The following is a 17,615-nucleotide window of genomic DNA, read 5'->3' as shown; positions in this document are numbered from 1 at the left end:
CCAGCCCATCATAGCGTGAAATGAATTACATGAAACTTTTTTGGCTTTTGTCAAAAGTGAGCTGGATACAGCAGCATGAAACATATCCTGGCTCTATTCTTAGCTTCAGGTATTCAGATTTGTACTGAATCTGCATATTTGTTTTTGAGCCATCAGTGTGACCTGAAATATGCAGTGACAACCCCACTTTTCATCTTAAGGGTATAGTAAATAGTTAAACAGTAGATGTCTCTAACATGTACCTTCGGAATAAATTCTATTAACATTCACTCAAGCATGACAGTCAGTGTATATCAGATATACTGCATTTATAGTTGATTTGGTGCATACCCATAATACATGGCATATTTTACTTACATTTTTTATGTATTAAAGAACTAAAATGATTAAAGTCAGGCAGGAGACAAGCATGGGATAAAAAAAAAAAATCAACAGAAGAGGAAAATACTATGGAGTTTTTTATAATAGCATGAGTAGCTTGTTTGAAATGTGCGTGGTGAATTGAAAGAGAGAGATATTTGTGCCTCAAATTAGAAATCAGACAGACAGCGCGTACTTCAACACACAAAAATGTACACATAACCCGCAAACAGTAATAAAAATGCAAATACCCCAAGCAGTTCCCATTTTTCATTAATTGAATCCACTTTTTCAAGGAGATCATTTGGTAGTAAAACACCACTTTTCTTCAGAGCTTCAACCTTACTAAGCAGTTCCATCTTTTTCGGGTGCCTGATTGACATTTCTACACTGTATCTCTAAAATGAAAATAAATAGATAATATTAGCTACTGTAAAGACTTTTCTCTATAATAAATTAAGCTTAAGTTCTGTGTCCTATGTGTCTATGTGTTCTATGTGTCTATGTGTCTATGATCATGCTCTCTACGCCATCTTTGAATTTTAATTTTTTTTTTAAGCACACATCCATCTCATGACATATTGTAAGAGATTTAGGGACCAAGCACGTAGCCTTCTGGGTGATGTATCTATACAGGCAGCTAGTAACTTATTACACATAGTAATATTCACTCACTCACAATATTCACTTGTACAGTAATATTCACTAACACTCATCTGAAGCTTGATCTGCCTTTGTCTCATTCAAATCAGTGGTATCTTATTTTTCAAATATGCTAGTTCAGCAAGTAACATTGAGGCTCCCTATTGAAAAAATCAACAGCAAGGAAATAATATAATTTTGTTTCCTGTACAGTTTATTTATTCTCTCTGTCCTTCAGACTTCTATATGGCTTTAAATGTTATTATATATGAAAAAGTCAGTTTCACCTTAGAAAAACAATTAGACATAATTCTCTTACAACACAATACCAGTAACTTGATTTTTTATTACACCAACCAATAGGAGCAGTGAAATGGCACAGAAATGAGAACAGCTACAGTGCTCATACAGACCAATAGTTTCTTCAAGATGAAACTACTTTTTATTTCCAGCACTGTTATTTATTGTAAAAAAAACCAAAAAGAAACCAACAAAAAATTAAACCATGTAAAACAGGAATTAAAACAGATACTTCTTTCAAAATTACTTGAATATAATTTTGTCTATATTTTAGATGCATAATACTTACATAATCTCTAAAAATGTATCCTAACCTATGGACAGACTGACAAATTAATATTTTAAAAGCCTGTATTCTCTGAATATCTGAATTAAGTATTAAATATAATAGTTACTATAGTGATTAATTATGTTTCAGTAGCTGGTACGTTAAATCAAAACCCAAAATTTAAAACATGGGCATCCATTCCCATACAATCCTTCCATATAGTTAAGCTAATTCCCTCTCCCTCTTAAAACAGTCATAGAAATCGAACTTCTGATATAACAAAAAATGCAGCATTTACTAAAAGAGGAGAGTTCAGCACATATTCTTTACAAGACTTACATAAATTATGCATAGCTATTAGTAAATCACATCCTAAACATTAAGCTTGCTTTGCTTTAAATTCAGCCAAGAAAATCGCTATAGCAGCTCATACAGAAAATGTTAATAACTGGGTAAGTAAAAAAATTAAACTAGAATAAGGAATGTTTAAAATATAGGTGCCTTTGCCAGATCCAAGAACATGCTCTGTAGGAAAACAAAGCAAAAATACAATTGGAGACAGCTTAAAGAAAATAATAAAGGTGTGAAATCACTGTTTCAGCTAACAGGTCCTCAGCATTTCTATGCATATGTTTGCATATTGTTAGTTTCATATTTTAATCTCTCATTTACACAACACATGCACATCATTTGTATTATGTAAACTTCAGCAAATATTAGTCATTTGTAGATCATAGAGCAAATGTTTTAAATGAGGTGATTCAAACAATTTCTCATTATTAATGAACACTGATCAGGTGTGTGTATCCAAAATTACATGAATATGCATACTAAAAAACAAGGAATTGCTTATAAAGAACTTGCCTTTTAATACTTGGTTTATTGTGGCTAAGGTTTTAGAAATGTACAACAATAGGTACCAACCAGGTTTGGCACTAGGGAACGGGACCTGCCAAGAGGCAACACCATCTTATTGGACTAAAATGTTCAACAAGTCTGCCTTTTCAGCTAGAACAGTTACAGGAGGAGATTACAATCTTCTTTATGTAATCTGATTTCTATTTAAAGATGATATAGCTGGAAAAGATTTGCATAATTATTTCCATAAGTACATGTAATATCAAGGGGAATCCAGAGTCCAGTTTGCTAGGCACTGTAATCCAGTTTGTGCGACTCCCTTTCTTTTGTCAAGTGAATTAATAGACTGAGGGAGTCCTCTAGCTGCGTGACACTGGTGCAGGCACAGCTACTTACTGCTCACCACCTCTTCTAGGCAGGCAGTGGCTGCTGCCTGGACTGGGGCTGGGCATGTTGCTGCGCTGTGCGGGACTGCCCAGATGAAGAAAATAAGACATATTGCATGTTTCATAACTATAATGCTCCTGTTAACATAGAAACTGAAGACGTTCCGTTTAATTTTCGACCAGATAAAATAATTCAGTGCATCATAATCCAAGCAGTGTGACAGATGTTATAAAAGGTTATTACATCAAAAAATAAATAAATAGATTTTATGTATACATTCTGCCTTTGTCACCGTGTAACCTACTGTATAAACAAGCATGATGAAAGGGCTGATTGACAGAAAATGCTTTATACTGTAACTGTAAAAGATTAAAGAATTTGGTTCGTTATTAGATGTATTGGTATGTGACTGAGTCAGTATTGTTTGATTCCTGGATATTTAACATGCAGTGTACATTTTAAGTTAAGGTAAAAGCTTAATGTACAGAAGGTATGGTTTGAGAACTGATAGCACAAGATGCTATTGCTAATGCTATTTTTTAATCCATTAAACACCTACACTCTAAGCAGTAGAAATTAGCTACCAGCTCTATCAGTACTGCACAACCCTAGTTTGGTAGGACTACTTAATCCTGTGGTGAGAAGATAATTTAATCTTCAGGTTCATTCTTTCCTCAGCTTTAAGTGAGCACAGGCTGCTCCATTGTGACAGTGTGTGGATGCTATGATACAGATTACTGTTTAATAGGCAAAATTGAGATTAAGGAAATTAAAGTCACAGGTTTCTTGCAACAGCCACAATAATAAATAAATTAGTAATATTTACTTGCCAAAAACACCTGTCATATTAAAATACTGGGAAAAAAAAGCCCCAAACAACATACTGGAAAGCCTGCAAATATTTACAGCATGATTAGCTGTGTGCATGCATGGCTGGTTTGGTGTTCTTGAAGCTACTCAAAAGAAATCCAAAACATTTTTATGTAAGTTAAAGAATTCTGGCTTTCTATTCCTTCTCACATAAAATGAGCAGTATTTTTTCAAACAACAAATAGTGGCTTTTCTAGAAGGCAGTAGCATCTATCCATTAATAAGTTTGGCAAAAATATTTGAACCACGAGAAGTTGAATTCTAAAACAAAGCAACTTAAAAGCTTACTTTCTGTGATAGAATATTCTAAGAAATCCAGGGAGGCTTGATTGAGGCACATTTTTTTGACAGTTTATACTAAATTGTGCCTTCTGTTTTCCTCTTTAAATTTTTGTTATTTTCTTTTAAAAATTGCATAAAACATTTTTTTGTGTGAAAAATCACACCCAAAAATTCTGTCCAAATGGAGACTGGAACAATGCCTTGTAACAGTGTTAATTGTCACCATGGAAACCAGAAGAATAAGCCATTTTGAAACTCGTATAGAAGGCACACATTGAGCAACTCAAGCATTTTTCAGCCTCCCTCAGTGTTAAGGAACAAGATGCCTAGTCACTGAGAGGTCAGAGAAAGAAATCATCATGAAAGGTTTGTAGATGTGCACTGTCTGGTAAACAATAAAAAAATCTGTACACAGTTAACAACTCGCACAGCATCTTTCAGAAAGAGAAACACCACAAAAAGATTATCAGGTCTGGGGGTGCAGATTCCACCCCTCAACCAAAACTTTAGGGCAATATTATGCGAACCTTTCTCCTAAAGCTCCCTGGGAATTCTGTTGTTGTAATAAAACTTCAGAAGAGGAAAGAAAAAAAAAAAAGGCCTGCATGATGGAATTCAAAATAATGCTCTAAAAGCACACAGAGAGATTAAGACATCCATTGTAAGACTTTTGTATGGTGCTTCTGTTGGTTATAGTGAAAAGAGACTAGACATACTGAACACACAGTGGAGCTATGGCTACGAAGTACAGAAGAATTAAGCCAGTGAACTTTCTCCATTATTGGAATAAGGGTGTGTTATTTGTAGATGTTCTGCATTCCATCATTCACATAGTAACAAAGTACCTTCAGTTGAGTGGCACTGTATGATATACAACTGAGATCAGAACTGAGTTACCTGCAATTTTGCTTTTACGTGGACTGGATCTTCAAATTTTAAACACTTGAGGTGTGTTCCTACTCCCACACACATATACACAAACACATATACATGCATGTTCAGTGTCTGTATGTGCATGCATAGTCAGCACTGGTACACATGCACAAAATACACCCCATGCATAAAATCAAGTAAACAGTACTCCAGAATCAAATTCAACAAATATGTTATATATATATATATAAAAAAATATCTAGCAATGTACATGTAGCAATATTTGTCCATCATCTCTTCACACACATTCTCATTTTGCTTTCTGGGTAATGTTTGCACTCTTCATGCTAGGCTTCATGGTGGCCCCTTAGGAAGCCCATGCCTAATGCCATTCAGTCACGAACAAAGACTCTTTTTATTCCAAAGTCCAGGGTCCAAAGCTCAGCTGTATACAACCAAAGTGAAGGAATCTGCTAGAGGCCAGCCTACCCTTCACAATAGCTCTTAATGCTTCTACCTTTTTGGTACCATCGGTGTGAAACATTTTAGAAACCATCCAGAAGATTGGTTATATTTCTTACATTGTCAGTAGCACTAGAACCTCTGGACAACATTCAAGATCTGAGCTGAGTGATCTGTCTAGATAAATAGCAGTTGCTGTTTCTTGCAAACTTCATGTATTTTACTACTAGCAATTTATGGCAAATAATTGCACAGGGAAATTATAAAGACTCCTACAATTGTCCTTGTAAATTAATAATAGGCTTTCTTGATTGGGATAAATTTGCTGCTGAGCCTTTGGAAAAATTAAAAAGTGCAATGTCATTTAAAATTGCCAGAACTCACACTGCAAATTACATCTGAGGTTAAGAATCAGTTTTTCCTCTTCTAGTTTATTCCATTTGCATGATCTGGAAATCATATTACATTGGCTATGTATTGTTAATTGGACATAGATTGCATTATCTTTAATATAAATCAAACTACAAATATTAAAATGAATTGCAAATTCTCTAATAGAAGATCATAAAACAATCTTTTTTAAGTATCTCCCATTAATAATTTAATTCCAATTATATCACTCAGAAAACTCAAGAAGGAGAGAGCTAACTTATTTCCATTTGCTTTTTCCCCCTACAAATAAGCATAATGGTACAATATGTATTTGTGTGAGAGTGCTTGTGTGTATGGTTATATTCCTGCAAGCAAAACAAATCTTAGCACTTTTGTCTTAAACCTCTGCAGACACCTTGCTTTTTTGTTTCAGAAAGTAGCAAATGTGGATTACACCTCTGCTGTGCATTCCTTTCTCTGGCAGAAAAAGAAACACATCCAAAGAAATATTAAGTAACTTCATGAACTAAATTTTGCCCACATTAAAAAATAATGCAGTCAGTACCCATTGTTCTATCTTTTTTTAAAGGTAGGTGATTCCAAGCCTTTAAATTTTACTATAAATGTAACATCTTTTTGAAGACTTTGTATGGCCTTTAATGAATTTATATTAAATATTTAATACTGTTTAGGGCATATCCACTACTACCAAAACCAGTTATATTCCCAGCAGTCCCACTGTTTCAGGCAGAGGGCTTGATTGATCCTCCTAGCCTGAATTGAGTAGAATGAAAAGAAGCAGTTGGAAAATAGCTGCAATCATTTAATGCAGATGACCTCTGACAGGCTCACAGCTCTTCTATCTGAACAGAAATTTGCATGGGGTCTCTGTGCAGAGGAACAATGTAACCTAAATGGTAGACAATCTTTATTCTAATGAAGTGGGTGTCAAGGTCAATGTAAAACTGCAATGATAAATGGTGCACCACTAGGCAAGAGAAGTTGCATAGGCATTGTAGTGCTTTCACATTAATTGAAGGCTGAAATGCACTGAGTGAAAGCACAAGACTCTCTTTTCACCATAATGTGTTAATGCACAAATGTTTAAATGTTTTATTCAAGCCCCTAGCCTGTTGGCACAAATCTTATTGCAAACAAAAATACAATAGTTGGCCAATAACCAGAAAAAAATAGAACTTTTTATTAGCTTGCCTTATTTCTTGAATCCCTAACAACTTCCACAATCTACTCAGAGTACCAAAAGAATAACAAGTCTCCAGACACCTAATGTAATTCCCATGATCCTTTTTCTATTTAGGATATCTGTCTTTAATTAGTTCCAAACAAGCAAGCCTTTAGACAACTCTTCATTAGATACCATTCCCAATGAACAAATTGCTAGTAGAAAAGTCATGCTTCAATATTATTATTTCCTAGATTCCAAGTTTTCTTTTAGTATATAGTTAACATCTCCAGGTGCCTTTTGTTCTCAGTAAGAATTAGACCAGTAAAACTGGGTTTTGTAATGCAAAGAGCTGCGTGCCTAGAGTGGGGACTAAACTACAATCTGTTATTGTGGCTTTGTCAAAACTGCAATACAACTATAATTATAGTACTTCATCAGTCGATCAAGCAATTTGTAGAAGGCAGTACATTTTGTCTTATAAAAATGAGGAGGACAGTAAGCAGCTTTTTAAAATCCTGAGCTGCTTAAGCTTGTTAAGGGTATATTGTTTGCTAATACACTCATTAGCAGCCAAGCATTTTAACTTAATCAATTAAAGGGGAAATGGTGTTTCACCATTAGTTTCACAAAATGCTAAAATACAGATAGGAGTCTACAGCTAAGAATTTCAGAAAAATGGATTTTCACCCACAAGCTGCATTATACACTTCGAACTGTTTTCTGGGCAGCAACATATACATCGGGGTGGGATGGGGGTGGGAGAGGTGGAGGGGAGTGTCTGTGCATGAATGTAGGCGGTGAAAGCTCTGCATGCAGTTGTGAAGTTAATCATACATATACACATATACACCCACTTAAAATTTCCCAAGTCCCACAAGTATTGCTGCTAAAGCACAACGTCATTTCTTGACACTGATGAACATTTACTCAACTGAGTAATCCCCACGATGTCAGAAGTTTATTCCTAAGAACAACAAACAACTCTCCCAGATAACTAATGGGTTCGCAATATGGATGGAATATTTTGAATATTTATCAGCCTTTATAGTTTTAGGCTCTTCTTTGCAACTAGATGTTAACAATACGATTACAGTTACTAGACAAGGAACTATAGCTTGTTACTAATTAAGAGGATCTGCAGTACTTTCAGTTTCTATGAGGCTGTGAGTGGCACATAATATACAACACTGTTTCTATTTTACATCTCTCCTGTGCAAGGGAATTTTCCATTCGAAAATCAGTCTTCAGGATACTGCAATTCAGAAAACAAAATCCAGTGGAGGGGAAAAAAAATATATAGTGTAAAGGCGAAAAAACCAACCCCATGTTACTGATGAAACTGTTTAAAAAACTGTACAGCTTCATCTGTGTGTGATTTGTCAGGTCTGAAGCTTTGACGTGCCCAAGGGGCAGACCCCAGCGGGGAGTAGGCTGCAGAGCTAAATAGCTGTGAAAGAAGTCTTAATGTAGGATGGAATTCAAACTAACCTTGACATGACCTCGGGAAAAATATGCAAAAAGTAAAATGAATGCACTCTGCAAGATACATCCTAATTTTGTGGCCGAGCTGGCTAGTTTCACAAACAGAACTGGGACTTTAAAAGCGAAATAAAACGTGAGGAAAACGGGGAAACTTTGGAATTCAGAGTGAAAACTTAAGCGGGCATGGTATGTTGCTGTGGAGGCATATGAACCATTTGGAAACAATCCAAATAAAAACCAACACTGAACAATATTGTTGTCAGCCTGTCTATTCAAGAAAATTGTTTTTTTAGGTTGAATATAAATGACACAAAGCCAAGATTACATCATTGCATTACAAAGTCTGTTGTGGCTTTTAGCCGAACAAGCCCCATGGATCTACTGGCTGATGGCAGTAATTCAGTAATAAGTTTTAAAGCCTTTTCTCTCTCTCTCTTTCTTTTATTTTTATTTATGTTTATTTTTTTTTAGCTTCATTACTCTTAATATAGAGGAATTTTGTTTAAATACTGATTATTTAATTTTTTTTACATCCACATTCCTGAGTTTCTTCTGCAAGCTTACTCCTTGATATAAACAATAAAAATTTCAGTGGGTATATTAAGTCTTGATTTGGCTTTATTATGCATTTTGCCTGTCTTGCTCAGTGTTCAGTTAAGCAGGAAGACATCCACCTTAATATAGCAGCCAAGAATGGGCTAATTCACTAGATATATGGAAATTTTAATTGAGTGTCAACTTGTGTTGAAATTCAATCCCATTACCTTCAGAATGCAATTTTGTAGCAATACCAGTTATTTACTACACTATTAACCAGATTTTAAATATAATTAAATTCCTAAGAACATATAGCCAAAATACAGCAGTTTGAATTCATACAGCAAGAGTAATCAAGTATCAGGTGGCTGAGATTCCACTAGATCTATAAACTGCTGCCCATCTACAAATAAAGACAAAACCTGGTAGAGCATGATCCCACAATACATGTTACAGCACAGCTCCTGTAAGGCCACAGAGTTGGTGTACTTCATGTTATAACCATTTATCAATCTTGTAAGATTTGTGTTATACTGGGATCTCTGGCCAAGATATGAATGAACAGAGAATCATCTTGCATTGCTTTCAATGATGCTGCTGGAGCTCTGAGGGTCTTCTCACACCTTGGCACCAGAGGTGACTTGGCACAGACTAATATAGGTGCAACCAAAAGACATGCTCAAGATATCAAATGGGGATCTAGCTTAATTTACATGTATTTAGTTGCTTGGAGAATAATTTATTTTAAATAAATAAAAAATAGTGCTCTTTAGGAATTAACAACTACTATACCTTTGGGTTAGTGCTTAGGTAAATGTATTTAGAAAAAAACCCCACAGAGTATGGGAGATTCCAAAATACTGGTGTAGACTGCAGTTAGCCCATGTCACGAACCAAGGGGCCGTTTCCCACAGTCCATTACTGAGCGGATAATGTTTTTGATGGCAAAGAAACTGCTTGGTCTGGAAACAAAAAGGTGTAGTTGCAGCTCCGTCCTCAGCTGGATGTTCTAAAATGCGGACCCTACATGTACCAAATCTCATATAGCTAGATTTTTACATTTACCTTTTTACAAAATAAAATACAATGATGTAAGATTATGGAGATTTTTGGAAGAAGATAGTCAGAAAAAGTAATTTATAACCTGTTATCCTCCCTTATGCTAAGCTGTGCCTGCTTCTAGAGAATGTATGAAACATAATATTGGAACTCCTCTATGCAAAGATTTAATTCCAAATGCTCTGACTATTGTCAGGATGTGTGTTACAGGCAGCATTCTATTTTGAAATGGATGTTCCTGTGCATTTATCTTTCACAGACTGGCTCTTCTGAAGTCCTTACTCCATCGTTACTCAGCCAGAATGCTAATGGTGGTCAGTAATAGCCTCCCATGAGTGAAGTCTGACTGAAAATCGACAAATAAATTATCCTCTCTTCTAGCAATACCTACTGGGATATGTTTGAGGGTAGAATATCTTTGGATTCTTCTTCTTATTATCTATTTGCTTTACTCTTTCATGGGACAAGAGGTTCCCCTATGCAAAAAGAGTCAAATGGAAAGCCAAATGGAAATCTAAGTTTCACAGACCAACAGAAGCAGAACTCAAAGTCTCTGCCAAAGGACAGGCGAATCCACAAAGATCAGTACACCCACCATTTAAGGCACAGTTGCTTTAGTAATCCATTTTACTAGACATTCTCAGCTGTGAGTAAAGAAAACATTCCCTGGACTGTGGTGATAGCCCTGCAAGCTCTGCAGGCTGGTGAGTGACCTCAATTCAAGACCAGAGAGAATCTGCATCTAGCTTGGTCAGTCTCTGACCACAGAACATGTGGATATGAGTTCTCATTATCTGGAGTATCTAGGCTAACATCTGGATCTTTAAAGTATTTGAACTTTTTTCTACATGACAGAACCTACCTCTGTTTGAGGGCCTGCCTAGGTGCTGATCAGAAAGGGTGTTGACAGCAGATTTCTCAATTTGCTCCAAAGTTATAATGAAAAATGTCATTTTTATTTTAAATGCACATCATGCACTGTGTTAAGTAAAGGGAAAGTTAATAGTTTTTATAATGTGCTATTTGATTTGTTCCTTATCATTTCCCTCGAGTTATGTCAAAGTTGGCATAAGCAGCAGGTCCAGTGGGAGTGCTAAAACATCTCCACTGACTACCTAAAACACTGGTAATTGCTGTACTTCCTCTTACAACAATATCATTACTATGTACAGCATCAAAACTATTGCTAAAACATGTTAGAAAGAAACTTATATAGGTAACTACTTATTGTCATCTCCAGATAGACATATTCTGAACCCTTCAAGAGATATAGAAGACAATAGGTACTAACTAGAAGACAATAGCTACTAACTTTTTCAATGCACTTTGATGTTATTAAAACAAAAAGAGAAAGCTGGCATCCCAATGCCATTATCTGTGTTAACAGTAGGTTAATCTCATTTTGAATCTCTATATTGGATTTTATAAATTCTGAAGAACTTAATATTTAATTTTTAAATATTATTCTAGGAAAACCAGTACTTTTATAATAAAATAAAAAATAATCTGGAGTTGAAAAGTTATTTTTATGATCAACTACGAACTACTTTCAAGAGCAAATTTATAATGGAAGTGCTGATAAAGGGTAGATTATTGCTGTGTGGACGCTGCAGAAACAGCTATTTCAGAAACATTTTTTGCATGAGGAGAAGTCAAATTTTGTTTAAACCTGAACTTATTTTTTACAATAGCAAGTAATGTTAACAGCATGCTGAAAATGTTAAGGCTAAGTGTACAGTGTCAAAATATATTGAATCTCTCTGAAAACTGGAAATTTAAGCTTTTTAAACATAATCCAGATGTTTGGCTTTTAATCACATTTCAAGAAAGAGGAAACTTATGCAATACAAAATTCATACATGCATATTTCATTAGTGCCTTTCCTATCACTGAAATAAAAATTTGTAACATATGTTTTCCTCAAACAGATAATGTTTTAAATTAGAAGAGTTGGCAAGAAGTTGTACACCTCACAAATGTCATTGAATTATTTTAACATGGAAGAATTTTTTTTTATTATTATTTTTTTTTTTTCAGTATTAGCAGCTTTGATGGTAAATTCTACAGCAGTGACCATTTTTTGCCTTATGGACAGAAGTTCAATACTCCCTGAAACAAACCAAGTGTATAAAGATGACTGAACATCAGGATCTAACAATTAGCCTTCTTCAGAATAGTTCAGACTGGTAACACCCTGATGGATCTAGTGATATTTGACACAGATCCTTTCTCTCCCTTACTGGTGTTTGCAACAGCATGATGCCCAAGCAGCTTCTTCAGCAAGAATCAGACTAACCTGGAGGTGGAAAAACTTCTTCCAAGATATATTTCAATTCTGGAACACTTAACAACAGCACTGTATTTGCCAAATAATATTTAAAGACTACATTACTGTGGCCATTATTTCTAAAAACTAACATATATGATAGATTACATTATTTTTTTAACCTTCAGAGGCTTAGAAAATTAGACTCTGAGTTAATTTCTAAAAATGGACTTTTTGAATGTTATAATATTGAAATAATTTAATCAAGACAAAGCCTAAGCAATAAAAATAAGAACTATCAAACACGGTAAAGGAAAAAGGAAAAAGACAAAGAAATCCTGCTTCTGGCCACCTGCATGTGACATCCGGTTTGCTCTTTAAGAGCAAATGAACCATCAGGAAGAGAAATATGCACTCTTATCCTGTGATTTGAAGTGATGGAGTGAGATGTTATTATGAACTTCAGTTCTGCCCAGAAATGTTGGAAACTAAACAGTCCAGGACATGCTGAAAGCCAGTCTCTCTGTTTCTCCAACAGCTGCTGTGCCTAGGAGAGCTATTTAGCCTCTTTACAAATGGCCAGCAAGGGTATCCCAAACTCAGCCTTTTATAGGCAGGCTCAAGCTTGCCATTCCTGTGCTCCAGATAGCTGCAGACTTGCAAAAGTCCTGTGAGGTGGAGAAATATTGTCCTCCTAAAATGGGAAACTGAGATACAGACAGACACCACGTCTGCTGTCAGAGAAGATCTCGGATGTGGGAACAAAAGTTTTTTGAGATCCACTCCAGCTTTCTGTCCAACAGAATACATTTTCTGAGCTCAGAACAGCTTAACATTGTTTGCCTCACACTAGACTAAATAACAAGATAAAAAATAAAAATTACTGTAATTATGATAACTTTTAACCATCATGGAAAATACCCTAAACTCAAAAAGCTCTAAACTCAATAGAACTTGAGACAAGAAAACAAGACATTTAAGAACCAACATGGATATTTACCTTTAAAAGAATGCATGAATGCAGTGACACTAGACTAATCTTGTCTGCTGAAAAACTAGTGAAACATAAGCAAAATAAACTTTTCCTCTGCTTCTTTATATTTCCCTAGTTTCAGGTGCCTCATTTCAAGGATTTATGCTACTGCTAAATGTGAACTCTGTTATTTGTTGCCATGATGAAAGCTGGAAGTGTCTTCTCATCTCTAATGGCATCCTGCCAAAATACTCTGACAAAATGTGGGCTGATTCACAGATGTGAAGTTCAAGAAATGGTCATAATCTAACCTCACCACTTGTATAAAATGTGCCATAGTCTTACCTTCTCTTCCTATATTAAGCTCTCAGCTTTCTGGCTTAGAGAAGATCTTTTGGTATTGCATCCAGCCCTGACTTCAAGATATAAGTGATGAAAAATTCATAGCATTCCTTGGTAAGATGATAAATAACCAGCTTCCTTCAATCTTGGAAACTGCACGGCTTGTTTCCAGTTAGAATTTGTTTAATTTTAACTTCCAGATGTTTTATCTTCTCATACCTTTGCCAATAGCTTGCATGTCTGTGAAAGCATGACGTTACTACAAGAATCAAACATCAAACCAGATGACTTGCACTGATCCTGGGTTAACTCTGTTTGGTGTTTCTGGGATTACAATTTATAGAACCAAAACATAGAGAAGCTGAACAATTTATGCACAGGCTGGTGAACTCAAATACACATACTTCAGCCATTCTTATAGCTTGATTCTTCCAAGGGCTGCCAGAAAGCCAGTTTTCAAGAACTTGGCCCTGTTATAAATGAAAAATAATTTGAGCTTATGGACAATATTGCCTGTATTAATCTTTTGGCTTTTACTTGCTAGGCTTTTCTAGTTCACTTAAAGGTTCTTTTCTGCTTCTATTCATGCTGGAAGGGATGACAAGCGGCAGGAGAAAAACACCCCAGTAGCAGATGAAGTGGATGATATCAATGAGAATTTCACCCACAAGAAGAGTATTTTCTAGTGTGTAGCACTGACTACTCCAGGTTCACTTTGCAAATTTGAAAGTTGAATGTGAAGTGATCTTTACAGACTAGGGAATATGCCCCTTTATGTTAAGAACTTTGTAATGAGCTTCTCTGAAAGTAGCACACAGCATAATACCTGTATTTTAATAGAATCTGTATTTCAGCAATTAAAAAAGAATAGTTTTGTAAAGATACTGTAATGAAACTGTAGAAACCTATTTTAGAAAAAAACAAAACACAAGTTTGTGTTGACTTCTGTTTACTTGCTGAAATGCTAATCTCTGTGCTCTAAGCAGACTGATAGACTGGTGACTATAGCATCAATATTCAAATCTAGATAACCCTTGCAATGTCAGTGGATTTAGGGACTGGTAAGTTATTGCTATTTTAATGTCTGAATTCTGTGTAAAAAATACAAAAAATGCCTGTCTTGAAAATTAGAAAATATATGCATATATCTGAGAAGGAAATAAATGCTCCAAAGGACCACAGTAGCAAGAATACCAGGACACAAAAGCAAAAGTGAAGTAATATTAAGCAAATTCAGGGTATTTTTAATCTACTTCAGCTATAGCAAACTCTAGGGAAGACGCAAACTTTTGTCTTTCTGGCATTCTTTAAAAATACTCTCGTCCTGCTTTGTGGAAAGCCTATCCTGGTAACCCTGCATGCCTTAATAACTGGCAGTTCAAATACAATTTGGAAAGATCTTTACCCTTTGAGACAAGACATATGCCTAAAGTAATGTGTATTGATGTCTTCAACTTTAACTGTTGTCTGCCTTATTACTAGAAGTTTGGGATACTATGCTGTGTAGGTATGGGATTTAGTCATTCCATTGAAAATTAGAAAATATATGCATATATCTGAGAAGGAAATAAATGCTCCAAAGGACCACAGTAGCAAGAATACCAGGACACAAAAGCAAAAGTGAAGTAATATTAAGCAAATTCAGGGTATTTTTAATCTACTTCAGCTATAGCAAACTCTAGGGAAGACGCAAACTTTTGTCTTTCTGGCATTCTTTAAAAATACTCTCGTCCTGCTTTGTGGAAAGCCTATCCTGGTAACCCTGCATGCCTTAATAACTGGCAGTTCAAATACAATTTGGAAAGATCTTTACCCTTTGAGACAAGACATATGCCTAAAGTAATGTGTATTGATGTCTTCAACTTTAACTGTTGTCTGCCTTATTACTAGAAGTTTGGGATACTATGCTGTGTAGGTATGGGATTTAGTCATTCCATTATGAAGATGAAATAATAGATGAAAAAAAAACCTGAGAAAAGGATGAGGGGGAAAGAATTAGATCCTATTGCTTATTCTATGTTTTTCAGATTTTTGAAGGAATACATTCTATTGAGAATATCAGCAAAAATAGGTGACTCTGATTCTCTGTCAGCACTCCAATGACATGAAGTGTTTTCACTTCCTAGTTTAAGTGGCTGTACTTCCTAGCTTAACAATCATTTCATAATTAGTGACAATTCTAAAAATAAAAAAAGTATACCTTGTCGAATAATCCACATGCCTAACAGTACTAGGCTACTTTTTTTTTTCCGAACCTACATCTGAGTCAATTATTTTAGGTAATTTCATTAGATGTTGTGCTGGAGATATAGTATGTTGCTATAGAACCCAAGTTTAAAAAAGTTAAAGCCATGAATACATATTTTAGAACAGGCCATACAGCTTTTATACATTAAGTAACTATACTAGCACTACATTAACCCCGTTCCATGTAATTTTCCCAGCTCATTGGTGATTGGCATTTGGTATTGATGTTCAAAGAATTGTCATTTCATTGATTTTATTCTTTGCCTCTTTAATAAAGTGTGGAAGAAATGGCAGAGGCAGAAGTTAACTGTCCTTTGGAAAAGCCATTAAGCACTTAAGAAAAAGGTTTGGATACTTAAACCATGGAAAAATCTTAAAGGACTTTATCTATGTTTTTAATTTTGCAAGATTTCTTAGGTCTGAAAAAATTCCATTAGTATGAATGCATTTGCATTTGATTGGTATAACAAAAAAGGACCAAGATGATGAATAATACTGCCTAACAACAGCAGTGTTAATAAATATTCTTGCACCTCCTTCTCAAGCCGTGGGTGAGGGCACACGCCAAGAGCACAGTGTAGCAGGCCACCTGGTGGTCAAACATGCTAATTAGCCATTTCAAACAAAATTCGAGGACCTTACGAAGAAAAGAAAAGCATGAAAGAAATGCATAAAACCACACCAACTAAAGCCTGTTGGAACAAATGTAAGTATATATAAAGAAAGTGTTTCTTCATCTTGGGTTTTCCAGGAGAGGTCACTCCTTGGGGCAGGACATGAGGGTTGACTGAGAAATGTTTTCTAGTGTTAAAAATTATCAGTAGCTAAGTTCCTTAGCCTTTCTGTGCCATATTAAAAAGTAAGGCTCCATAACAGGAGAGTCTATCACTCTATACCCCCTAGCTGCCCCGGAAAGATCAAAAGAGATGAAAAATTCTGTTTTCCAGGAACTTCCCTGGGAAGCTTGAACACAGGGTATGCAAAAATGTGTGCTGGCCAGCACCACTACTTGGAAGGACACGGGAACTAAGACTTCTGTGCTCACAGATCTGGATGCAGATATCTTACAGCCATACAAAGCAACAACAACAGGCATCAGTGCAAGAGATTGTTCACTCACACTCACAAAAGAAGTATATATGGATTGTAAGGTCACTGCTGACTAGGTGACAAGTAGCAGAGAAGCCTGAGTTAAGGTCAAAACTTCAGAAAGATCCCCAACTGTTGGACGACCTGAGAAGTAGGGATCGGAACATAGGAGAGTGCCTAGTTTTGAGGTTTAATCACTCAGAATCTGCTGGTGTTAAAATGTGTAGAGCTAGGGTATCATATTCTGACCCTGACAGATTAAGTCAGCAAGATATACCTACAAAAAGAATTAAAAGATGCAGAAGTCTCTGAAGAACCTGGAAAAGGGACCATATTTTCAGGAGGGAAGAATTTCGGAAGTGCCAGAGAGCAAAGCAATATGCATGTGACTAGAAATGCCGGGTGTTCTCTGCTATTTTCAGCCTTATAGACCCATAAATACCAGTATGAAAGACTTTTCTCATAAGATCTCTACATTAAATTAGCAAACAAATCATATGCATGATCCACATGGTCTATGCTGATTTTAATGAAACCATTACTCCCATCACTCTAGGTCTCACTGTTTGGAGGCTACCCAGACAATGAAGACATGTTCAGAACACATATAGGCACACATGAGCATAGTAGTTTTTAAATTATGTGGAAGTTACTGTTGTAGTATATTGAGGGGAAGGAAACAGCAGAAATTGGTAGAAGGTCAATTTTCTGGTATGAATTCACTTAGGTGAAATGCAATAAATGTATTTCCTCACTGTTT

At 35.6% G+C, this 17,615-nt stretch overlaps 1 protein-coding gene across 1 annotated transcript in view; it reads right to left on the bottom strand.

Annotated features, from left to right (window-relative positions):
* AKAP6 (A kinase (PRKA) anchor protein 6) overlaps nt 1–17,615 on the bottom strand; it is a 239,156-nt gene that overhangs the window by 48,306 nt on the left and 173,235 nt on the right. Inside the window, exon 10 of the mRNA XM_009993930.1 lies at nt 612–758. Within this exon, the coding sequence (XP_009992232.1) occupies nt 612–758 (147 nt within the window). The remainder of the gene's footprint in view (nt 1–611; nt 759–17,615) is intronic.

Source organism: Chaetura pelagica, unplaced genomic scaffold (assembly GCF_000747805.2).
Source record: "Chaetura pelagica isolate M959 unplaced genomic scaffold, ChaPel_1.0 scaffold11, whole genome shotgun sequence".
NCBI classification, from domain to species: domain Eukaryota; kingdom Metazoa; phylum Chordata; class Aves; order Apodiformes; family Apodidae; genus Chaetura; species Chaetura pelagica.
Note: the sequence above shows the minus strand (reverse complement) of the source record. Positions and strands in the feature narration are given on the sequence as shown.